Genomic DNA, 25,230 nt, shown 5'->3' with positions numbered 1-25,230 from the left:
AAAAACTTTTCAGAATTTGGAGTGAATTCATTTCTGGAGATAGCAGAAAGAAAGAGAAAAAGAAAAAAAGAAATGAAATGGGCAGAATGGTAAAAGAAGAGAGAAGAAAGAAAGGAGAAATGGAAGTCTAAGATGCAGATATCACAAATAATTTCACATGGTTAAGAAGTTAGGGCACAATTAATGTGTCTCTTGAAGAAATTATTCAGCAGCATGTATCCAATATGTTGGAAATCTTCCTCCACAGTAAAGTGAAGTAAATGATACACGCTGCACTCTTTCCACTCAGGTACAGGTCCTATCCTTCATTTGTTGTTTCGTCGTTCAATATATTCCTAGCCAGCTGTGTCGAGAGTCTTAATGACCCCAGGGCCTCACACTCAAACAGGAGGCGTTTCACTGTTTCGAGGGTTGCCACCCCCACACAGCCGGTATTCCCTATTTTGCTTTGATATGCCTTCGCAGGCACCCACAATTTCCCTGGTTTTGACAGTATTACATTTTAGTTTAATATAGTCCCAAACCAGAGAGTTACCTATGAATTGCTGAACACATGCAGATGGTGAAGTCTGATGCTGGATGTGCTAGAGAAATTCCACAGCATGATTTGTATTGGTGAGGTTAGCCATTGAGTACTTGTGGCAGCTCTCACTCAGTGATACCTTAAGATGTGTCTTGTAGGTGACCAGCATCATCTCTGAGGCTGAGACACCTTGCTGTGACCACTGATTCATAAGAGTATTAATTTTTGCTAGATGGCTCTGTGGCATAATTGCAGTGTGCATGGTCATTACTGTATGGAGTAGATGCATTATAGACTGAGCTGGCGTGTTTGCTAGATTCCAGGCGGTGGTCAGACTGCTAAGAAGAATTTTTGCAGCTATGGGTAGCACATTGAACTCTGGATAGATCATCATCAGGAGCGTTGTGGGAGTCTCAGAAGCCTTTTGAGCAGAGTGCACTCACGTTTTACAGACCTTTTTTAAGGTTTTGGGAGGCCCATATTTCTGCTCCATAGAGGATAATGGAAGTCAAGTTTGTTTGGTAAAGTTTGAGCATTGCGTCAATTGAGAAACCTCCTCCTTTGTTAGCAAATGAGTTGATGGTGCCAATTAGGATGGCGGTTCTGTTGCGGACATGGTCTAAATGGGCTGTGCCTTGTCACTTATTGTCGAGAAGAAGGCCCAGAAACTTGTATGTTATAACTTTTTTAATTGCATACATCTCTATTACTCTGCCTATGTGTGATAGGTTGAAGATATGTTGATGATTGGCAGGGTTGTCATAGGTCAGTTCTTTCAATCGCATGTTTTAAGAGGTTGAAGATATGACACCTTTTGGAAGTTTTGGTAGATTGTGATGAAGATGTCAGACTTAAGGATTGCAGAGAGCTGCATGGAGAATAAGGTAGGGCAAACAAAAATGTACAATGCGTGTGCTGATTTTGCATTCTTCCAGGCTATATCCCAAAACATCATTGTGTGATTTATGTTGACTCAGAGTACCACAGGCCGCCAGAATTATTTCTCATTCAGTAGAAATAAGTTAATACCACAAATAATTTCCCTGGGAAATTTAGTTTTGTACCATTTTAATATTATCGGAAAAGTTCTATATTATAGCTTTGGTATTAGGGCATAGTTGGTGTTTGTAATGTATTTTCATTTAGGACAACAAAGGTAACACCCCTTTCTATTTTACCTGTGCTGAGACAGTCCTTACGTTCTTCTTCTACTTCTTCTATTTTCTGGGGATGGTTTAGTCTTTTAATGCTGAATATGTCATCAGAATTACCAACCATTTCATCTATCATAAAAAGAAATACACATAGGATTATCAATAAAACACAGAAACACACACTCCCAAGGAGTAATTTCCCTGGAGAATTTTATGACATAGCTAGTTGTCCATTTGTGCAGTCAGAAAACAAGCATTGTATCATCAGGCAGTGACAACTTAAAGCGTATATATTATAAATAAGTTTCCTGGTTTTATGGTATTTATTATTCTGTCATTTCAGTCTGTATATATCCATATTTATTTTTTGGCCATTATTTCTGTATTTATCCACATTTATTATTTGTCATATAAAACTATGGTTTACAATTAATATTTTTCTGCAATTAGTCAAATGCAAAAAAAAAAACTTTTACACTCTACATGCTGCCACTGTGGAATCGATTTGACCTCTGATCATGCTTGACCTAATAGGGAATCAAGACAAAAGACCTGCTTTTCTGTTTTTTACCTTTTTTATTAATAAATACAGATAGAAAGCACATGGATCTCAGTCTGCATTTATGTGTACAAATTTGTAAAAACGGAAAACAGGGAGCCTTAATTATAAAATGCACAAATTAACAAATATATACCATTGCACATTAGAGAAGTACCATAAAGGATATGTAAGGAGGGCATAGTATCAACAGTAAGACAGACTCAAGTGACAGTTCTAGGGTGCTTCTTGAACTTAAAAAAGGGTTTGAAAAATGCCTATTTAATCCTATATCTACAGATGGGAGCAAGTTACTACCATCAGATAATGATAACACAGTCCTAGTAGTGTCTTGTTAAAATAAAAGGGTCTATACTAATAAACCTATTGCCAATCCTTACCTCTAAATACAAATAGTGCGGGAAACAATGTTATGAAAAAGAAAGAAGTGTTCACAAAATTATATGTCAGGATGTTCAGGCCTTTGGCCTACTTTCCCCACGTTTTCAGCATCGGGCAAGGCGGTACACTCGAGCTTAAAACAGTCTCTGGCTTCTCTAGCACCAGGATACAGTTCAATCATTAGCATCAGGGCCTTCCGTGCCCATGTCTCTTTGCCTTCCAAAGTCTCTTCATTCAGAGGGCCTAATGCGACAAATTGCAGTACCGTTATTAGCTCTAGATTCCCTTTGCGGGTCCCGTCCTTAACGCCTCAAAAAAACAGGCATTAAGGAAGGACCCACAAAGGGAACTCGTAGTAGGGAGGTAAGGGATTACTTGCACCGGTGCCCTTACCGGTGCCGGTAATCCCTTACCTCCCACCTCGTAATGAGGCCCAATGTCATAAATTATTTATGTATCCAATGTCTCACAGGATATTCTTTCTCGGCTGACTCACGGTTCACCCCGGATTCCCCTCAGCCACGCTCAGATTTCAGTCAGATCCCACTCATTCGGGCTCAGATCTCGGATCCCCCTCAGTCGGGCTTTGATCCCTTTTAACACAAAGTTCAATTAGTCTCCCTCCGCCGGGCTCGGACTAATTCTAATTTCCAATATAACTTTACACTAACTTGCTTTAACCAAAAGCTTTTAGCTGATCTCGCTTTACCAACTCGGACCAACTTCATATACTTTTTCATCAACTATCGAAGACTTTCGAATGTGCACAGGATTTTGCTTGACCTGTTCCAGGACCACTTCGATTTCACAATTCTTTATCACTCTTCACATTTGCCTGCCTTCAGCTGAGCACCCAACAGAGACTTTCTAATGAGCACCACACGGTGCTGGACCACTCTGTCTAAGAAGGTATTGTATCATGCCTTCAAAGTTCAGTCACTCGTGTGTTGTTCACTTTCACTCTGGTTCACCTTAGCCGGGGTTAAACTATTTAGCTTCCGCAATTTCTCGGGCTTCCCTCTGTCTGGTGCAAACCTTTTATCATTCCCTACGATTCCCTTTTGCTCCGGATCGTAAGCATTGCTTTGTATTTTGTCGCCTCTCGACCTTCATTCATTCACAAACCGGTTTTGTGCATGTTGCCTTTGACTCACTGGGCCTCATTAAGAGTCCGGAGGTAACTGAGCCGGAAAAACCAGCAGGTTACTGCCGGACTCGTATTACCATTCCGCCTCCGTGATTCCCGGAATAACCGGGGCATTACAACCCCAGTGACCCAGGAATTCCGGAGGTGGAATTGTGCAAGTCCCCATTCCCATGGACTCCATGGGGATGGGGACAATGGAAACACTGGTTCCGTCTATGATGGAGCCAGTGTTTCCATTTCCGCCTGCAGGCGGCTGGTGTTAAACCCGCCAGGTCAGACCTGGCGGGAGTGACACCTCCCGCCTGCAGGACTCTTAATCAGCCGGTCAGGAAAGAACGGTGGTGGCGGTTTTACCACCACCATTGTTTCCGGACCGCAGGGTCGTAATGAGGCCCATTGGCTGTGTTGAAGATTCAGCTTTTTCTTCTTCACCAATGGATCGTCTTCTGTGGGGCTAGGACCCCTCATAAAGTTCACAAAGGGTCTCCCTCCGCCGAACTCGGCCTCATCTTTGATTTATGCAAAAACTGAAAAAAAATGTCTTTGGACTTCTAGTCCCATAATTCACTTCTGGATATTTTGCTCCTACTTCGGTAGCTCCCTGAAATGGCATTCCTGTGGTTTCAGGAGCAGCCGGGGCACTTGGAGTGTTTACCTAGGGTCAGAGTCTTGCCAGCTGCCCCCCAGAGGCCAGGGCTCTCCTTTTACGCCCAGGGGAGGAGTTTTGTTGTGGGTGCCACCAGGCAATCCCAGCTGCCCCTGGTTTAGGCTTCCTGGAGGCACAGCATCCACTCCGCACTGCAGCCTCGCTTGCGCAGTCAGGCTCAGTGTCTGGGCAGTCCTTCCTCCTCCAGGCCTTCCAGGTTGTTTACACCTCTGTGGGTCCTTCTCTCGCTTTCTGGCACCCTCCAGCATCCCCAGCTTGCTCAAAATGCTGTTTCTGGCTGCTGCCTTTATACTCCCAGCTAGAGTTGATTGGAGTCAGGTGTGAGTAGTTTGTCCCTCTATGCCTGACTCCTCCAGACCTCATTATCGGGAGAACATGGAGACTTTCCATAGAAATCCATTGCCCATAGATTTCTATGGGCAATCCTCATGACTCACATCTGCCTCTTCATTTGTCCCAGTAGTTGGACTTCTAGAATGGAAGTAGGGATTATGGGAGTTGTAGTTTTCACTATTCAGGTTAGATAAGTCCGGAAAATAGTTGTTGGAAAAAAGGGGATAGTCCTGTTGTTGTAATACACAGGGTGACATATGTAATTTTCTTCTCCCGGTTCTCCCACGCCTCCTTTCTAAGTTGGTACTAGTTGGAATTGGGGAGGGGGCAATGGGACAGGATTCAGAATAACCTATAAGGTTGACGAAGTGGTGGAAAGGGGGAATACCGCGTCTCACGATCAGATGTCTCATCCCTACTCCCGGAGGACTTCTCACCCAGGTGATCCTCCCGCACTTGTCCACCCCCAGGGTCTGGATCCAAGGGCGATAGCCTTGCCCTGGCCACCTGAGAAAGAGATCCCTAGGGTTCAGACCGTGAGACACTGTCCGGATTTTCACAGATATAACTAATTGTGTACATAGCAAGGCAAAAGGGAATTCAGAAGGCACTGGCATAATCAGAATTATAGTCACATGAGGAATTAGAAGCAAGAAAAATACAGCTGAAAGGAGGGTCAAATATCATGAGAACAATGTTGACGGGGGAGAGCCATGCAAAAGCACTCCTCACTTCTCCATGCGAGTTCGCAAAACCAAGTGATAACTAACAATAAACAGCCTCCCTTCCACGTAAGTAAAACACATAATTTACACAGAGAAGAAGAGTACAACTAATGCTAAAATAGAGATCCTTTTGGTGCTTAGTGAATCCAACAAGTAAGCAATCAAAAGGAGTAAGAAAGGGAGAGACGAATGATATTGTTCAGCTCACTGACTACATCTTAACAAAAGGTGTACACAATGAGACACTGCCAAAACATATGCAGAAATTAACCCTGCAGGTGTCTGCACTTGGAGTAGGTAGCACTCAGCTTCACTTCCAATGAACAGAGGTAAAAAGGCATGGGGTAAGCCCTATTCAGAATCTTCATCTGGATGCATCTTTGCCAAGAGTTGAGAAAGGCCTTTTTGGAATAGGAACATAAATGTGACCATTGCCTGTCTGTGAAGACCAAGTCAAGGTCTTTTTTCCAGTTCAGCTTGGAAGAGCGATCACCCTGGGCCAAGGCGTCCTAGTTCCTATGAAAGAGTGAGGCTTAAGTGCTTACAACCTGCGGCATTTAGAATATATTGGAGCACAGTAGAGAGAGAAGGGTCAAGGGGAAAGTCGGGCCAATGATCCTTGAAAGTGCTACACAACCAATATAACTTGATCTCAGCTTGGTCGCACCCAACCTCAGCAAACACCTCATGAGTAAAAATATAACCCTACTGATACATATCACACAGTCTGCATATAGCTAAGTTGTTCTAAGACATCCATATATCTCGATCTCAAGGAAAAGGTAGAAATGTGATTTTCCACTAAAGCATCTCTGGCATGTAGGGCTAACTAATTTGCAGGTAATTGAACAGTCCACCCCATGCCGGATAAATTCAGCAAACCAGAGCAAACTTACAATCATCAAGGACCTTACACAACAGAAGGCACAAAAAGAGAGTATAAAAGGCAGATAGATTTTCCAGTCCATTGACAAATGAAAGAAGAATACTCCTGCCTCTTGCCAATCTTTTACAAACTAAGCTTGCACTACAAGGAACTACAACTCCATGTAGGAGCTGCAACACCACCTTCAAAATAAAGTTTAGTAAGTGTATCCCAGTTGAGTTTGGGGCAGAATGATGCCAAGCAAGATAAATCAAGACGGAGTGCAAGCTGGCAAAAAAGGTCATGCCCAGGCATGGTAGGAACAGTCAAGAAAAAATGTAATAACTTTGGAAGTGCCAACATCTTCATGGTAGAGACTGCACCGTAAACTGTAAAAGCAGTGTTACCTAATGCTTAATCTTTGACTCTAAGGAGCTAAGATCGGCTAAGTGATTAAGCTTTAGATGCCTTGTCTTGTCACTGTAGACCCGGATATCAAGATATGTTATCTATTTCTGCTTATATCTGTGGGGACTACTGTTGTCAGGGACACCAGGGAAGAATTAGACCAATGAAGATTACCCAGGCTATTAGCGCTGGTAGTCTTGATTCTATTAAAGACACGGAGGCGAGCATTATGCTTAAACTCTTTAATGCCACTGCTCATTGCCAATTCTCAATCAGTTGGCAAGTCTGAGAAGTCACCAAACTGAACAAAAGCATGGGTGATGGGAAGAAGATTAGCTTCAGGGTTCTTGAAGTAAATAAGAATGCCATACACAAAGAGTGGTATAATGACCCTGTGGCTCCCAATTCCAGGCCCCAGCAAGATAGTTTCTTCCTAATTAAAGACGTTTCTTCCTAATTGCAAAAGGAAATAGCCTCACACCCCACAGAAAATCCCTTTGACTGTCCTCCAGAAACGCAGACCCTGGTCAAGGGTCCAGTATACAGTAATGGTAGTGCAGCAACAAAATAACCCTAGAACCATCCTCCTCAAAATGCAAGCAGATGGGACCATGACACATTATTGAATGTTTTTTCATCCTCCAAAAAAACTGCACCTACTCGTGTCCAAGGGTTCAGCTGTGAGGCGACGCAGATTAAGGTCAGTAAAACAGTAATGACATGTTTGGAGGAGCCTATCGACCAAAACGTCTGACGCAGGGAGATGTCAATAGAAAAACAAATACTTATATGGTTTTAAAAGAAGGTGATCAGGGCATCATGCATAGTGCCAGGCAAGAAACAAAGGTCCAGCATGTACTCCAAGGCTTCCAGGAGATGAGGAGCAAGTAGTGATTTATTGAATCAGGATAGGTTCACTAAGAGCATCCACATCAGATGAAGGAATTTGCCAAAGGGGTATCGCCTCTAGTTATTGAGATAGATTGTTTGGTATCTTGGTGACCCCAGCTGAATAAACAGTGAAAAGTACACCACAAAGATTGCAGCCGGATCAGTGTGACTGACCCCACTATCAGCGGCAATAGCAGAGATCCCCATATGGCCTCTATCATACACATAAATCGTGCAAACATGTCGCACTCTCGATATTTACTAATCATCACAGATTGATTAGGCATTGTATATCTCTGTCTGTAGTGAAACACAAGTCCTCCAGTTTTCCTTTAATGGAATGGAGAAGAGACAAATCACCCGAATAATCATGACTGATCTATAATAATCTGGCTGACTTGATCTTGCTGGGATACGAACCTGCAGATCACACACAGATCGAAGCAGTGACTGCTCTACCCATTGAGATATTTTACCAGCATTCTCAATCTGAGTGAGCCCACGTCAAACGATCTTGAGAGGCCAGTTCTCTGCCCCGGTATGCACTATCTTCAGTAAAACCTTGAAAGCCTCCCACAGTGCTGACACCAGAGGAACCGACCCAACATTGCGCGCAAAGCAGGACAGACTCTAGGATTTATACTCGTTAACTAAGGCTACATTGGTAAGAGTAAGATGCTTAAAACGCAGTGGGACTCTCAAGCCAGTACCTTGTAAGAACAAACTGTAAACGAACAAGAGAGTGATCCGATTATACTAAACTCAGAGGAAGCAGTTTGCCTAACAGAGGAGGCCAATATGAGATAAATTCTGAAATGCATATTAGCGACTCATCAGTAAAATAAAAATGGATGAAAATTCAGGACGAATATTTTCCAGGCGCCTACCATGTCAAGGTGTGACAAGGAATGCATAATCTGTTGTTCTGTATGCATGATTGTTGAGGTGCATTGAAGTATCTATCCACGGCAGTATCAAAAAAAGTATTAAAGTCTGCAGCCCAAATTTCATTTGTATTCAGAAACATAAGGCATTTATTTGTAACCCGCAGGAAAATACCAGGATTATCAACTTTAGTGCCGTACACATTCAGGAAAGTAATACAGATTCCCAAAGACACTAAAATATCGCCCCTTACTATCTATGTCGACCACCGAATAGACAAAGGCCAATTTTCTGTTAACTAAAATAAAAACCCCCAGCATTGAACACAAGGAATATGAATTACAGAGTTGGGTTGTAAACCGTAATCTGGCAATATGCAAGGATGCAGGGAATAAGCCACCCATTTTATTTATTTATTTTATTTCTATAGCACTTGAGACAAAGCCCAGAGGAATGAGAGCGCTAAGACAAGACAAAACAAAGACATTTAAGCAGGGTCTTCTACCGGGAAGAAAGTATCCATGAGGGGACTCATTCGAAAAGGAGGGTCTTCAATTTGCTTTTAAAGTTAGAGAGGTTGGAACATAACCTCAGATCAGGTGGAAGGGAATTCCAGAGTTGCGGAGTAGAGGATGGAAAACCCCCCCTCCTTGACTTGACTTGGGTGTCTGGAGCCAGCCTGAGTTATTGGATCTCAGACCCCGTCCCCCCATTAAGCAACAACACCCACATAAAAGTACAGGGTTCGAAATTGAGGGGAGCTGGGAGCTAGATTTAACTCCTAAGGGCACCTGAGGCCAAACAAACAGACCTATGTGAATATAACTTTGTGGGTTTGGGACAATTTATAAATAAACACTAGGACACATCTATATTTAAAGCACAGGCGTTCATAAAGGTTTAGGCCAAAATGTTTGCAAAAGAAAATGTCTGAATGTGTTATTTGGCTGATTTTCGGCCGTTCGAAAATTCCTAACGGCTAAAAAGTTCGACCAGATCAAACACATTGGTGATGGGGGCTGCAAGGGTGTCCCCCAGACCCTTGCTCTCTATATTGTGAGCGGGGGTTGCAGAGGTATGCCCCGCAGCCATCCCAAAAACAAAAAGAAAGGCTGCAGGGGCTGCCCCCCGCAACGTCCCGCTCACTATACTGCAGAGTATAGTGAGCAGGGGTTGCAGGGGACACCTCTGCAGCTATCCCGCAGTCACAGGAAAGAAAAAAGGAGAAAAAAAAGGAAAGGACCTTGCGGAGCCCGTTCCCAATCACGAAAGTGAAAGGGAACAGGCGTTGCAGGGACACAGCACGTTGGAATGAAAGTTAAATAGGGGGCTGGGGTGTGTTGGGGGTGTGGGTGGGGGTGTGGGTGGGGTTGGAGGTATGGGTGGGGGTATGGGTGGGGGTTTGGCCAAATGTGTAATGTTCAGGGGAGAAAAGACTGAAGGTTATTTTGAACAGATAATTTTCGGTCATTTCTCCCTCAAACATATTTACCTCGGTCATTCAACACCAAATCTTCATAAATAATGGACAAAATGATGTATGTGCACCTTATTTGGAAGATAGATTTGCAGAACTCTATGTACTAGCTCCTTGTTCCCCAGTGGTAGCTCCTGGTCACTGGCTAATGCCAGATACTGTGAGAAACTCATGGTGACAAGTAAAACAGACACGTGATCACAGTTCAAGGGTATTTATTGAACAATGATTTCTGTATGGAGGTCAGAGAAACGCCTATTCTAAAACTAAATCTAAGATGGGATCAAGCATTGCCCATCAAATGAAAAATAAGGCAGTCCTAGTGGCGTTGTGTCAAAATAAAAAAAGGGCCTATACAAAGACCTATTGCCAAACCTCATAACTAATACAAAAAAGGAGTGTGGGATGGTACTTAAGAAAAGAAAGAAGTGTTTTCAAAATAATATGTCAGAATGCGGTAGCCTGGGTCTCCCTTCCCCACATTTTGACCACAGGGTAAGATGGGACCACAGTACACTCTCAGGCTTCTCCAGCATGAGACGACATTTCCAATGTCAGCTTGCAGGACCGTCGATGGACAAGTCCAGTTTCACTTGAAAGTCTCTTGCCTTCGAGGGCCTGAGGTGTTCAGCTAACAAAAACAAAAGTTCCTTTAACAAATGAAAGTTTGTTTCCAAAATTCTTTGGGTGAGGGATTCACCCCTTAGGTCCCCCTCTTCTGGGCACTGACCCTTCTTGACTTTACATTCACTTTACTCTCAAGTGTTATTGGGATGCGCTTCCCTTTCTTTCGTTTGATGAGGGATTGACGTCCCATGTTTTCTCTAACTGTGGGATTCACTTCCCTTGCTTTCCCTTAGTTTGCAGATCAAAGCCTTTCGATTGTACAGGGATTTTACGTGACCCTCAGTATGACCACTTTGACCTATTCCGCTGGCTCTCCTATGGCCTGCTGGTATCTGTAGTTTCTCTCAGATGGGGATCGACCAGAGTCTCATAAATTAGCACCCACGAGGTGCCACTTTCCCTCTTCTGCTGGTCTTCCCTTTACACTTTTACAGTTCATTCACAGTTCCTTGAACTTGGTTCAAACTGGCCACTTTGCAATTCTTTCACTCAACACAGCCCGGTTCTTATTGGTTCTCCCCTCAACCCACCGGCTGTGATGAACCGCTTGGCTTTTGGCTTTCTTCGAGTCAAGGCCGGTACCACGGATCCGGGAGCTTCCCTCGCTCCTGCTTATTGGCATAAGATAGCTCTGTGTACCGTTGACATCTGCTGCAAGACACTCATGCTATTGTTAGCGGTCTTAGGCTCTCTTCTGTGAAGGTTCCGCAGGTCTGGAACGAAAAGGGCAAGGTCACTTCTCTCCTCGCCACCCCCTTGATTCCTGCAAGCCTTTCTCCTTCGTGTGAACTGCTCCGCCTGCTTAGCCATCTCATTGTGCTGTCTGCCGTGCTCGCCTTGCTCAAACTGTGCTCTCTGGTGTTAGGGAGAATTCTCATAAATGTGCTAATTCCCTTCACCTTAGAGACCCCCAGCAACTTTGCTGGATTTTGAGGACTTGATTTTTTTACCTGGAAAGAGCGTGAGCCTTTTTTCCCCACTCTATCATGTATTTTGAAGTATGTTTTACTCTTGTGTTCTTCGATTATGGAGTTTTAGATAACTCCATAGGCATCATCTTTTCATGTGGTTTACACAGCACCTTCAGTGCAGTGACACAAGGATGTCTTTTAGACTTCCCAAAGGTTTAAATACCTTCTCTGGGTTAAACTACTGTTTCTCAGAGAATGTAAGGTTAAATTGACTTTACTAGTCTTTTTAAGTTCCTAGACCCAGCACACACTATCTTACAATAGTGCTGGAGGGGTTACATTGGGCCTCATTACAAGGTAGGTGGTAAGGGATTACCGGCACCAGTAAGGGCACCGGTGCCGGTAATCCTTTACCGCCCTACTACGAGGTCCCTTAGCGGGTCCCGTCCTTAACGCCTGGTTTTACCAGGTGTTAAGGACGGGACCCGCTAAGGGACTTGAGAGCTAATAACGGTACTGCAATTTGCGGTACCGTTATTAGCTCTATGCCCATTCCCATTGAGCCCTATGGGGGCTCAAATGGGAATGGGGAATGGTTCCCGGAATGGGGACTTACCGGTCCCGCCAAGGTCGGAATGACCTGGTAAGTCCCTATTCCGGGAACACGGACCCGGAATGCGGTAAGGGGGTAGCCATGGCGCTAATAGCGCCATGGCTACCGCCTACCGGTAATGAGGCCCATAGTATCCCGTGTCTAAAAACTCATGTAGCAGTCAAATGCTACCCTTTCCTAACGAAATGGCAGATGGCAGTGGTTTTATAACAAACTACCAGGATTTTTCCCGACCGCAAACACCTGTAGCTAAAAATCACAGGAGCCATGTTTTTCAAAATGGTGCCTTAAGCCCCTTTGTTTAAACAGGCCCCGGTCTTCTTTTTTTGACATTTCTTTCTTGAAAGGTCCTTGTAGTGTTTGTCTCTGCGTGCAAAACCAGGTTTGGTCCCTTTGTTTGTATGCCTTTGGCAGGCTTCAAGACTGAAGACCGCCTTTGGCGTCTGAGTGTCTGGGGTGGGCAGGAAGTATGGGAGGTGCCCAAACTCCCTGTGCTTAGTCTCCTAGGAGACCCAAATGCACTCTGGCCTGATTGGCTGGCTGACTGTCCGGCAAGGACCCTGCTGGGTGAGTGACAGCTAGGCTGGAATGAAAGGGAGAAAACTGTTTAAAAGGTGAGTCTCTTGGACTGTAAAGCAGAGTCGACCACTGGCACGAAAGAACCGAAGACGAGCTGGAAGAGGACAGCTGCTGCAACTTCTGGACTGTTGGTTCGCCCGGTGAAGCCCTGCTGCAGGTCCAAATTGCCAAGTTCATCTCGACAGAGAAGCCCCTTCAAGGACGACTTCTTCCCATGAGTTGGTGGGACCAATTAACCCATAAGCCACCTCGATACCATTCTCAGAGCTGTTTAGGATTAACCAGGAGGAAGGACACCAGCTTGTGTGCTTGACGACAGCTACTCGAACCGAAGATCTTCCATTTTGTCAGCCTGTTTGACCCGTCCCTGTGCAGTGCAGGAGTCCCCCGACAGCCTCCCTCTTGTCCCCACGACTGAGACTCAGGAACAGTGAGATCTGCAGGAACCAACATCTTCAGCTGCATCTTTGTTTTCATACTAAGGTACTGTGCAAACCCCATTGAGAGAACTTACCTCTCGCAGTGAAAGTTTGTGAAACATTCCCAACTTGCAGGCCTAATCAGCTTGTGACCCAACATATGATTCTTTTTCGTACAAACTACTTCTGAGAACTTTGGCAAAGACTTTACTGTTTACTACAAGAACTGCTCTTTCCTATCCAAGACACTAGCCCATGGACTTTGGCATAGGCCTACTGAACTGAATCGAGTCCTCTAGTGAACTAAAACTATTTGCACTGCCTAAAAAAGGATTTGTGATCTAGTCTATTAACTTGTGCCTTTTTACTCCCATTGAAAGTAACTGAAATGCTATTTTGCTCCTATTTCAGCGGAGCCCAATTTACTCAGAAACGCATTGGTAGTGGTATTTAAGATTATTTGTGATAATTTTAAGTTGCCTCCTTCTAGTGAATGTTTTCTAAATGACTGTAATAAATTAATAAGTGTTTTACCAAGAAACCTTGAGTGTAAGTGTCTACCTGAACCACTATGATTGTAAGACCTCTGTGTAACAGCCTTTTACTGCTCACATTACCTCTTGAGATAAGCCTGGCTGCTCAGCTCGCTACCACAAACTGTGTAGTACAGACTTATGCCAAAGGTTGGTTTTGCTTACACCTGTAGTCCTAATTGTATGTGGTGGTCCCAGAGGGTACTGCATGCAATTCTGCCTAGCATCTGGCTCCACCTTTTATCCCTGTGGGGAAGGGAAAGGGTGGTCAGGTGTGCGTGATTCTGTTCAATTGGCTGACTCTGCCTGATCCCTGTATTGTGACATGTCAGTTAAACGGCTCTGGTGTTAGTCTATTGTGCGAAAGTGCTTTTGTTGGAAGGGGGCAGGGGGGCAGTGGTGTGGAACGTCCTACGAAAAAACATGGGGAAAAGGTGTTAAAGGAAGGGGGATACCACGCCTCACACGTCAGTCTCCCACTCCTTGAGGACCCCCATCCAGGTGATCCTCCCTCACTGGTCCAACCCCAGGAACTGGATCCAATAGCGATGGCCGTGTCCTGGCCACCTGGACGGCAGATCCCTGGGGACTAGCTAGGGAGACACCTTCAGGTTTCTTACAATACCCAGGAGCTACGTTTAGCTCCTGCTTAACCAATCCTAATTTCGATCCCAGCAAGTAAAACGTGGGTACTGCCCATGGCACCAGTGCCACCAGATCCTTTTGGCCAGGTGTGCCCACTAGACCAACAAGAATAGCTGTAAAGAGAAGAAATAACACCTGGAATTGTTTGTTGCATCCCTAAAACAACTAAGCAAATGAAAGAATCTAAGTTTTCACATTAAAAAGTATAACAAATATATGCCCAATTACAAAGAGCAGGAAGAGCAACAAATAGGATAAGCAAAACATGGTTCCAGCATATTGCCTCCCGACCACACTATAAATACTGAGAGTTATGGTGTCTATTTAACAAGCAAGTCATAAAATTAACAAAAATCTGCTAGGGAAGACAGCCTGCAGTCACAATGCCCTATCCCTGGAAACATGCTCCAACAGTTCACAAACACATGTTAAAAGAAGTTTCAGGAATTGTATTCATAGGCTCCATAGGTGACCCGAAAGATGACCCCCATTGATTCAGGGCATAAGTAGTGCACCCTAGAACAAAAACCAAGGCTTAACGAAACCGAATGAAGGTACCATTTAGTCATCAAGTATAGTGCATATAGTTCACAAAGATCCTAAATGCAGTAAAAGAGCATAAAAACACCACAGTGAAACTAATAGAAATTAGCATCACAATTATAGACAACCATTTAAGGAGCATGGAGCCTTCCTGTATGCTCTGCACTCCCAGGACGAGGGGCCCATTTAGAAGTCTATCATTAATGCCAGGGCATTGTCAGGAGTTGAGAAAATTAGGTATGGTCTTTAGATATTATCCACAGCTTCACAGAACCACACTGCATAATTGAGGCCCTGTTCACTCAGTCTCAGTTGAACTGTGGTAAAATTGCAACAGGCTGTCTGAACTAAAAAGGAAAAGTTATGATCAATGGAGATTCTCATAGTGCAGTTCATGGGTCTTTGAAGAATCAAGTTGCGGCCCCAATAGTTGAGAAGATGCACACTAATGGGGCAAGCAGGGTGTCCATGTTTAGGAGGTGGTGCCGGTGGCCAATGTCCTCTTGCTCTCTCAACAAGAAAGTATGATGAGAAAGGCATATCCTGTAGAACCTTCTTCAGTAGGATTTCAGTAAAGGTTATGTATTAGACATAGAAGTGGATTTTGGCAGAACAAGATTATGAATGTTATTATGGCGCAAGCAGGTCTCCAAAGCATCTTCTTCACTTGGACACACTACATTTTGTGAGTAAGCGCCTCCAATTAGGTATATGTTGCAGTCGCATAATCCTCCAGAGTACCCAGCCTCCGATGCCACTATCAATCCTGGACTGAAGTGCCCAAAACTTAACAGTCAATTTATCAATCACACAGCCAGGAGGAGAAATCAACCCTGCTTTCATTTGACCCAGGATGACAGCAGTGACAGTCTCAGGTGAAGAGCTGCTAAAACCATGAACATGCACATCAGGACTGTCTTGGATTTCAGGTGATGGTTGTGAAGGCATTTTATTTGCAAAGTCAAATTGAGCTTGCTTTTTACATCCTGCTGCCATAGGGCACAAGTCCAAAAGGGTGAATAGGCAATACGCACTGTGGTACCAAGAGGCAGTGTCCATTTTGAACCATGGGGGACTAAATCTGGAGTCCCATCGATGTGGGGAGAAATGCAGACGGAGGAGGTTATCTTTCAAGCAAAATCACCCACACAGTAAAAGGAAATATCTACAGCAAAAACACTAACAGGGACCCACAGCCAAATGTGCCTGCAGCACCAACCCAAAGCTGTAAATGTGAAAAACAGAAAAATTATATGAAGCCAGAAGTCCTTGTGGCAAAGAGGGAGCACCACGTAAGCAATAAAGACCCACTTTACAGCAGCACAGTCATTCAAAATAGAGGGCAAACATATGCCAGCTAGCAGTAAGCAAGAGGGCAAACAAACCCTGCAGTAAATGTTCCACTGGAGCGCTTCTGTGCGCAGAGCCGCTCTGAGATATATGGGCACAATGGCCTGGGTAGAATGGAAGATATTGAGAGAGTCGGTGCTCATAGTATGAGCAGTAGATTAGCCATAAATGCAGGCCTGCACATATTCAGCACACTGAAATGATGGAAGGAGGGGTAATGTGCACTGATGAAAAGAGAAGCTCTCAATACTGGAAAGCCCCAGGGGAGAAAATGTGCAGGTGTGCACGCCCACCGGTAGAGCAGAACACTGCCACCAAGGCACAATCAAATGGCCAACGGGTCCCCTAGACTCACAGGTTACCTGCCTGAAGGGCCTTCCCTGTGGGCACGGGACACAGAGTGAGGACCTTGGAGAGGCAGCAGGGGAACAGCTAGCAGGGAAGGGAGCTTTGATTGGGTGTCAGTGGCAGCACTTGGGACTTTTCTGAGACTGGTATATCCTGCTGCAGCACCTGTCAAAGATGCGGCCGAACAGAGACAAGAGGCCCACCAGGATAGTCCAGCCGCAAGATGGCCACCAGTCCTCTGGCACACGCATAAGCCGTGCAGTGCAACCCCTCTGTGCTGTTACATACAGCTATGAACAGAGCCTGGTATGCACCGGTACCGCAGTGCTGAATAACTCAAATAGCCCAGATATGTTTACACAAGTAATATGAATTTACTGGTGATGTGATTTCAAGGTGGAAGCGCTGGTTTAAACGATGGCCATCTAAATACATCTCAATCTTTTGTGTTCGCAGGTGTGAAGGCATCATGAAGCAAGACACAGACAACAGATTCAAATTTGTACTGAAGGTAAATGTATCTAACTTAAAAGGCAGCATGGAGTAAGGCTTAACTTGACCTTTACTAAGGTGGGATCTCCCTACCTAAAGAAAACTAAGGATAGTCTGTGTTAGGTTGTCCAACTTAAGTCTCTGTGACCAAAACCTATACAAGCCCTCACAACCAACTGCATACAACGTGTAGGGATAACAGTCTCAAAAGAATAGTGTTCAAAAGAAAGATCAGAGCTTCTTCCAGCTCTTGGTTTAGGATCAGCTTCGCCTTCCCCCGAGTTCAAAATAGTTCTCAAAATATTGGGATTCCCTTCCCCAAGAGTTCAAACCTTCTTGCTTACAAAATAATACAGCTCATTGGGACACCTCCCAAGTCAGGGGTTCCTTCCCCAAGAGTTCAAACTTCCAGCTTCCAAAAACAGCACAGTTCTGTTTTTCTTAACTTCAGTTTCTCAGACAAAGATGTAACAACACAAATGCTTGAATTCAAATATGCTTTCATCTGCCTTTTTTCTCCAAATAGGGCACTTGGTCTAGGTGCAGTTGTCGGACTACATGGTCCACCCATTACAGGTAACACAACCGATACCCAGTCTTACTGCTTTCATCAACACTTAACCACTGGTTCCTTCTGACAGTGATACTTCGTTGATTCCTCAGTGTCACATTTTCCAGACACTTTCCTGTGCCTGCTTTAGCCACCATGCACTTTATTATTCTTGTTTGTATTTCTCTGGCTCTTGCCATCACAACTTGGCTCTTGTCAAAACAAGTCTCTCTCAGTTTGCCATGCCTGGGCCCCTCTGGACTTTGGGCCACTTTTAGTTTTCCATCTTAGTATCCTCTTGAATCACAATTATGTTCAATCCATTTCACTCTGTACTGTATTCAGAAGTGCCTTCAATCGGTTATAGTTAATTTGATATTTTAATAATACTTATTCCAGCGTTCAACAGTACTTTCAATCACTTTGCGGTTCACTCTGCATTTGCAAAGGACTTTGCTAAATGTTACCGGAGCGTCCAGGTCAGAGTGTATATTGGCTTTACACACACCGGTCGCAAATGGCAGTGTTCTTCCAACTGGTATCCTTCGAAACAGGCTTCTTCAGGCTTCTGCTACTTCCCAGCGTCTCCAGACTCCACCTTCCTCTCGCGGTCTGCACTACGTCTACTGCCCACTCTCCAGGCTTCCTTTGGTGGCAGCTCTGGTCATTTGGAGCTCCACGGCTTCCCCCAACTAGACCCGCTCTGCAGATAGGTAGACCTACGGACCCTCGCACAGCCAACCACGGCTACGGTGTCCCATTCTGTGCAGCACTGCTACAGCCACAGTCTCCAGCTTCCTTTCCTCCATCCCTTTCGTCATCCCTCAGAACAGCAGGCATTTTTATATCCATCAAGTGTGTTGAGTGACCCCAGGTGTGGGTCGTGGAGTTCTCTTGCCGGACTCTGGAGGATTCCATTATAAAGACATGCCTGGTTATTCCTCTAGTATGCCTCAATATTGCACCCTCTTCCTCGTCTCAGTATCAGAGTGGTGTTTGGAACTGTCTGATTTAATAAAAGAAGCCTTTTTACCTCTGTTTGGTCTCTGATATATGTGTGTGTTCATGAAATGAGGATGTGTCCTCCTAGTTGGTCTCTTCCTTGTCCCAGTACTAAGATGTTTCTGGAAATCAGATTGAAAGGAGGAGAAGGGATAGACGGCTCATTATGAAAGGGGGATACCATGTCTCACTCAAGGACGTTCTCTTCCTTCTACCCAGGTGATCCTCCCTTGCATATCCACCCCTGAGGGTCGGGATTCAAAACGGATGGCCTTTTCCTAGCCACCTGAGAGGAGGATTCTGGGAAAAAGAGATAAGGACACCAAGAGGTCCCTCACACCAGGCAGGTGAAAACAGTTTTGTTTTTGATGGGTGTGAGTCCATTAAAGTATATGGAGAGGTTAGAGGCTCAGCAGGTAAGTAAACGGATTCCATGGTGGGTAACATCTGCTAAAATTTGATAGGTCTGCATCTTTGTTTATGGCACCTAGCACCACCAGAGGAGAACTTGTTTTGATAAATAAATAAAAATAAATCTCTGTGTAAACCCTGAAAAAAGGCAAAAAAAGTGTTCAGTCATATAGTAAATCAATCAAAGTCCAAAGTGTCTTCTATTCCAGCTCAATATCTGTCTCATTATTGTTTTGATGTGCTTTTTTACTACTGGGAAGACCCAAAATTAAAGTTGAGTCTAGTCAATAGAAGGTTCTGAAGACATGAGAGAAAAATTACTTGTTACGATACAAGAATGAAAAAGGGACAGAACAAAAAGAAACAACACACGAGAAAGGAAAGCAAAGCAGTGTTCTCATTAGACGGGACGTCAACAAAAATGAAATAAAGTTTATAGTGTAACATTTTACAAAAATATGACTTCACATTTTAAATGAAAAAGTAGAAAAGATGTTATTTAAAAAAACAAAGGCTTATCCTTGAAATGGCCTTCAGCTTCCACCTTTATCTTCAGATCTCTGGGTAGCTAGGCTTTCTTTTACTCTCTCAGTTTGGGCTTCTTTGTGTAACAGAGTCTTTCTGTTTTAGCTTTTTAGAAGTGTTTTAGTAGTAATCTGTACAGCTCTCTAAGGATTAAAATTACAAATCACTGAGATGGAACGCCAAATGAACTTTTGGCACAAATGACGGGTTAGAGCATAACACAACCTTGGACTTGTTTAAGACTAGGTAGGAGGCTTTGCAGGATCTCACCTACACAGATAGCCAACATGATGGCGACGAGTAGAGCGGTCTTCCAGGACAGGAACTTGAGTGGAACTTGATGCATAGGTTCAAATGGAGGTCTCATGAGTCTTGAAAGTATGGCATTTAGCTCCCAGGCCGGTGCAGTTCACCTGACTGGTGGGAAGGAACGAAGAGGCCCTGATGAATTCTTTGACCAAGCAGTTGGACCACAGAAAAGTTGCAGAAGAGGAGCAGGTATATTTGGAAATAGCTGCCAGGTGCACCTTGAAGGAGGAGTGTGCCACACCGGGCCTAGCCAGCAACAGCAGATATGTAAGATGTCATTCGGCCGAATGGTAAATGGGCCTAGGTCCTGCTCTACACACCAGTGGAAAAAGAATTTGCATGTACTCTTTTAACAGGCAAGAGTGGAAGAAGTGCATGCTTGGGCTAGAATGTCTTTGTATTCCGAAGGCAGCGGGATGTCACTGAATTCTAGGAGCACAGGTGCCAGGCCGTCTGGTTCAGGGAAGCCAGGTTGTGGTGGAGCACTGTACTGGTGCTCCTGGAAAGCGGATTACACAGAAGAGGCAGCTTCATCAAGGGAGCGGCGGACAGGGCAAAGAGGTCCGAGTACCAGAACTGTCTCGGCAAGGCAGGAGCCACTAATATCACTTTGCACTAACTAGCCTAAAATGGTGGCCTGGCTCCCAATATGGCCAGCCCACGAGGCTCCTTTGTCCTGTCCGCTGACCGTCTTGCCCTCTTCACCTTCCCTTGGTCGAGCCGACCCGGGGCCTTCCTTATTTGGGCATGTACTTTCCTGCGAAACACAGATGCTTTCGCGGGCTTCTACAGGCCTTGTGTGTGCCTCCAGGATGTGGGCTGGGATGTCTGGTCCCAATACACATCCTGGGTGCCAGAGAGTCTAGTGTGGTATGAATGCCTAGGACCACCGTGGTCCGTGATAGGTCCACGTATGGTGTGAGTGTTTGATGAGCGGATCTCCCATTGGGTCCGCTCCGTTTTGGCGCGAAGGGAACCGTGGATAAGAGGGGGCTGGAAACGCCACTACCATGTCGATCTCCTGAGTTCTCACGAACAAGGGAATACAGGAGCCAAGTATCCTGCAACCACGAGGCTGAACCGAGGAATCGCTGGTGACCCGCTGAAGGACTGCTCCTCTGCAATGCTGTCGCTTTGTGAAACCCTTTCTACCTCTGATCGAACCAAAAGGCCTGTACTGGTACTTCGACCCTTGGAATAGCAGGGACAGCTATTCTCGGCATCTTCACCATCTCCTGCACGTAAGCCTTCAGAAGTGTCTCTGGGCCATCCAGCAGACTGACCAGCCTACCCAGGAGTCTTGCTCTGTAACCGCCGCCAGTTTGTGTTGTATTTCGAGTCCTTGTCACGCTCACACGATTCGTACACTTGGCATTCCCCGGTCTGAAGTGAGTAGTGTACATTTGGCTGAGATACACACGGCCGCTCCGTTGCCCTGCTGTGGTAACAAACTGTGCGGGTTCACTTCATTTGGGACATCTTTAACTCAACTCTGCTGCTGCAGAATCTACACGATGACAAGACATCCCCTGCTCCCCTGAACCTGCCAGCACTGAAACTGACGCGGAGAAGCCTGGGTCTGCTTGCATCGGGGACCGGTGAGTAGCATAGCTAGGAACTGGTCGCCCTCCTGCAGGAGCCCATAGCTTTTCCCCGCTGTGTCAAACAGCACGCCTTTCCGTACTCGCGCTCTGCTTCTGCCCACAGTGGAGGCTGCGCTTGAGTCGCGGAACTCTGTTCATCTTCTTTTGTGCACCGAACTGAACTGCCTGATTCCCTCGAAGAGACTCCCCTTTTTGCCCGTTGGCACCAGCGTGTGCAGGTACTTTTGAGCACAAGGCTCCACTCTTCGTAGGGCTTGGACTTCCTTTTAGTTAGGTGCCTCTGAAGGCGGACTGGGTCTAATCATTATTTCGCACTGCCTGTTTTCCTCCCCTTCTAGGTGGACTACACATTTCGTGCATCTAACGCGTTAGACTTGTTTGTTTTTGTATATATATTGTATTGGTTTGGTATGTGTTGGTTTACTAGAGTTTTATCGTGATTTCTCGCTACGGTCATTGTTGCAAAGGCCTTGGAATAAATGTGTATATATTTTTAATACAACACCTTTTTGGAGTAATTTGTAAGTGTCCTTGCTTTGTGTGCTCATTGCGGGCTTTCAGTCACCCTCACCCCTCTTGAGACCTAGTCTTGACCGCCGCAATCGCTACCCTGATTGGTTTGGCTTGTCCAGAGGTTACCTTGTTCCAAATAATTAGGTTGGCCTTCTGAACTTCTGCGCCGCCAGGACAGAGTTCAGAAATCCGTCTTAACAATAACCTGGAGCACAATTGTTGTTCCCAAACTCTCTCATCTTTCTCCTCCGCAAACTTCAACTCATATATATCACACACATACCATACTTTCAAACATACTCGGGAAAACACAATAAAACGAACACCATTTAGAGAAAAATTTAAAAAATTAGAACACAATAAAGACAAAGCAACATTTGTCTTCAATTTCCAAAGTTCATGAATTGATTAGAACTATATTCAAGTAAGTCCTCAATCCTAATAATCAATGTATTCAATTGCAATATTCATGTGTCCTCAAGGTTCGGCTACAAAGAGAGGGTCCTAGATGGATTTCTCTGGACCAGCCTCATCAGGACGATGTGGTGGAAAAAAAGGAAGGCAGGGACAGGTGTCGGCTGGTGGCAATGCTGATGAATTACCTCAGGAACCAGATGTTCCAAGTACAATGGGTCTGTGTGGCGGAGGACTCAAAGGAACTCCTCCGACTGAGAGAACAAAACAAACTTCTCTGATTAAGGGACGCTGGTATCACACCCATGTGGAATTTGTGGGTACTACTGGGGCCAAAAGATCGCCGCTCAATTGTATAATGGCAGTTTGCTGTGAAAAAGCGGTCTGCATTAGGAACAAGTTACTTACCTGTAACTGTTGTTCTCCAGCATGGGTCTGGCATGGATTCACATGCTCATGAATATTCCCCGTCGTCAGGCTGGGAATCCTCGGTAAAGAAAAAATTCAGTATCCGTTTTGTTTCTGATCTGTCTTTCTTAGTAGTAACCAATCACTGGTCTCTGGGTCATACTGCCCCCAGCCAATGACTGCCCTCTCCCTAAGCCCCTCCCCCGGCAGCCATCCTCAGATTTGGTAGCACGTAAAGTGGCAGTATGACCAAGTGAAGAGCCGCAGAGGGGAAGGAGGAAGGGTTCGCATGTGAATCCATGCCAGACCCATGCTGGAGAACAACAGTTACAGGTAAGTAACTTGTTCCTTCTCCAGCATGGGGTCTGGAATGGACTCACATGCTCATGAATATAAGAATACATAGCAGTACACACATGCACAACCACGGGAGGTGGCAAGGCTCAACATTAAGCATTTCATCAACTCAACATTAAGCAACTCTTACCTCCTCACCAGGCCCACCTTCAGGCGAAGAGGTTGCGCAGCACTGCTTGGCCGACTCTGGACTCCTCCCTGGAATCCCGGTCGACACAGTAGAATCTCGTGAAGGTGTGCGTCGACCTCCACGTAGCAGCCCTGCAGATGTCCAGCAGGGACACACAGACAAGAACGCCGTAGTAGCAGCGATCGCTCTGGTCGAATGGGCTCTTGGACGGCCGCGCAACGGTCGGTTGGCCACCCGATGACAGTGCATGATGCAGCCGGAGAGCCATCTGGAAATGGAAGCCTTCGAGAGAGCATTCCCTTGGTTCACAGGTCCAAAGTTCACAAACAGCTGTGATGTCTTCCGAAAACTCTTTTGTTCGGTCCACGTAGAACTTAAGCGCTCTAGCTACATCCAGCGAGTGCAAAGTCCTCTCGGCCGGCGACGAAGGCGACAGAATGAAAACTGGCAACACCAAGGGCTCGTTAAGATGGAAGTCCGACGGCACCTTGGGAATGAAAGAGAGGTGCGTCCTCAGCACCACCCTCGTATTGTGAAAAGTCAAGTATGGAGGCTTACAGGATAGGGCCTGAATCTCTCCCATGCATCGTGCAGAGGTGATGGCCACAAGGAACGCTGTCTTCCACGACAGGAACTTCAACGGAGCCGAATGCAAAGGCTCAAATGGCGGCCCCATGAGCCTGGTCAGCACCACGTTGAGCTCCCACGCCGGGGCTGGAGCCTTCACCGGCGGGAACGATCGGAACAGTCCCTTCATAAATTCCTTCACCAGCCGATGAGACCACAAGGAGGGCCATCCTGCAGTTCTAATGTATCGGGAGATCGCTGCCAGATGTATCTTGATGGAAGCGTGAGCCAGTCCAGCTATGGCCAGCGACAATAGGTATGGTAGCACTTGAGGTGCCGTAATCCGTAGAGAGTTGATCTTCTGTGCACGGCACCAGCCAGAGAACCTCTTCCACTTATGTCCGTAGCACTTGAGAGTTGAGGACGCCCTGGCCTTTGCAAGAATCTCTCTGCAGTCAGCCGGGATATCGTACCCTCCAAACTCTAGTGCTGCGGGAGCAAGGCCTGCAAGTTCAGCGACTCCGGGTCGTGATGAAGAATGGCGCCTCCCTTTCTGGAGAGAAGATCTGTGTCCATCGGCAGCTTGACTGGTGGGGATGCTGAGAGGTCCAGAAGGTCCGGGAACCAGATCTGTCTCGGCCACGCTGGTGCGACGAGGATCATCCTGCATTGGGACCTCTTGAGCTGGCTGATGAGTCGAAGCAGCAGCGGCAACGGAGGAAACGCATACAGGAACAGGCCGTCCCAGGGGAACGAGAAAGCATCGCCCATGCTCCTCGGCTGGGGAAACCTGCTGGCGAACCTCTGGCACTTGGAGTTCGTCGCCGTCGCAAACAGGTCGATCTGGGGTTTGCCCCATCATTGGAAGAGCCGATCCACTTGATCCTGGCGTAGTTCCCACTCGTGACACGAGCACAGCTCCCTGCTGAGTGAGTCGGTGATGGTGTTTTTTATTCCTGCCAGATGGAAGGGAACCAGAAACATCCCCTCGGCGACGGCCCAGTGCCACAGATCCTGGGCCTCCTTGGGTAGGGCTGGGGATCTGGTGCCTCCCTGCTTCCGGATGCAGACATCGTGGTGGTGTTGTCGGTGAAGATCCTCACGACCTTGCCCTTGAGGGACGGGAGGAACGACTTGAGCGCCCAGAACACGGCGTGGAGCTCCAAGATGTTGATGTGGAGGGATTTCTCCTCTGGGAGCCAAAGGCCTTTTGCGTGGAGATCTCCGGTGTGCGCCCCCCATCCCTCCAGGGAGGCGTCCGTCGTCACCGTCTCCTGATGTGCCGGGGTCTGGAAGTCCGTGCCCGCCGTGAGGTGTGCATGGGTACCCCACCACTGAATCGCTCGATGGAAAACCTTGTTGAGC

The 25,230-nt window shown here is 45.9% G+C and overlaps 1 protein-coding gene across 1 annotated transcript in view; it reads right to left on the bottom strand.

The window, feature by feature from the left end:
- The window catches only part of LOC138526456 (zinc finger protein 684-like), a 235,324-nt gene that overhangs the window by 63,571 nt on the left and 146,523 nt on the right, over positions 1 to 25,230 (bottom strand). Inside the window, exon 5 of the mRNA XM_069637228.1 lies at positions 1,702 to 1,806. Coding sequence (XP_069493329.1) covers positions 1,702 to 1,806 — 105 coding nt within the window. The remainder of the gene's footprint in view (positions 1 to 1,701; positions 1,807 to 25,230) is intronic.

The sequence above is a fragment of the Ambystoma mexicanum genome, chromosome 7p (assembly GCF_040938575.1).
Source record: "Ambystoma mexicanum isolate Mex_15411 chromosome 7p, UKY_AmexF1_1, whole genome shotgun sequence".
Taxonomy (NCBI): domain Eukaryota; kingdom Metazoa; phylum Chordata; class Amphibia; order Caudata; family Ambystomatidae; genus Ambystoma; species Ambystoma mexicanum.
This window is presented reverse-complemented; position numbering and strand designations above follow the sequence as displayed.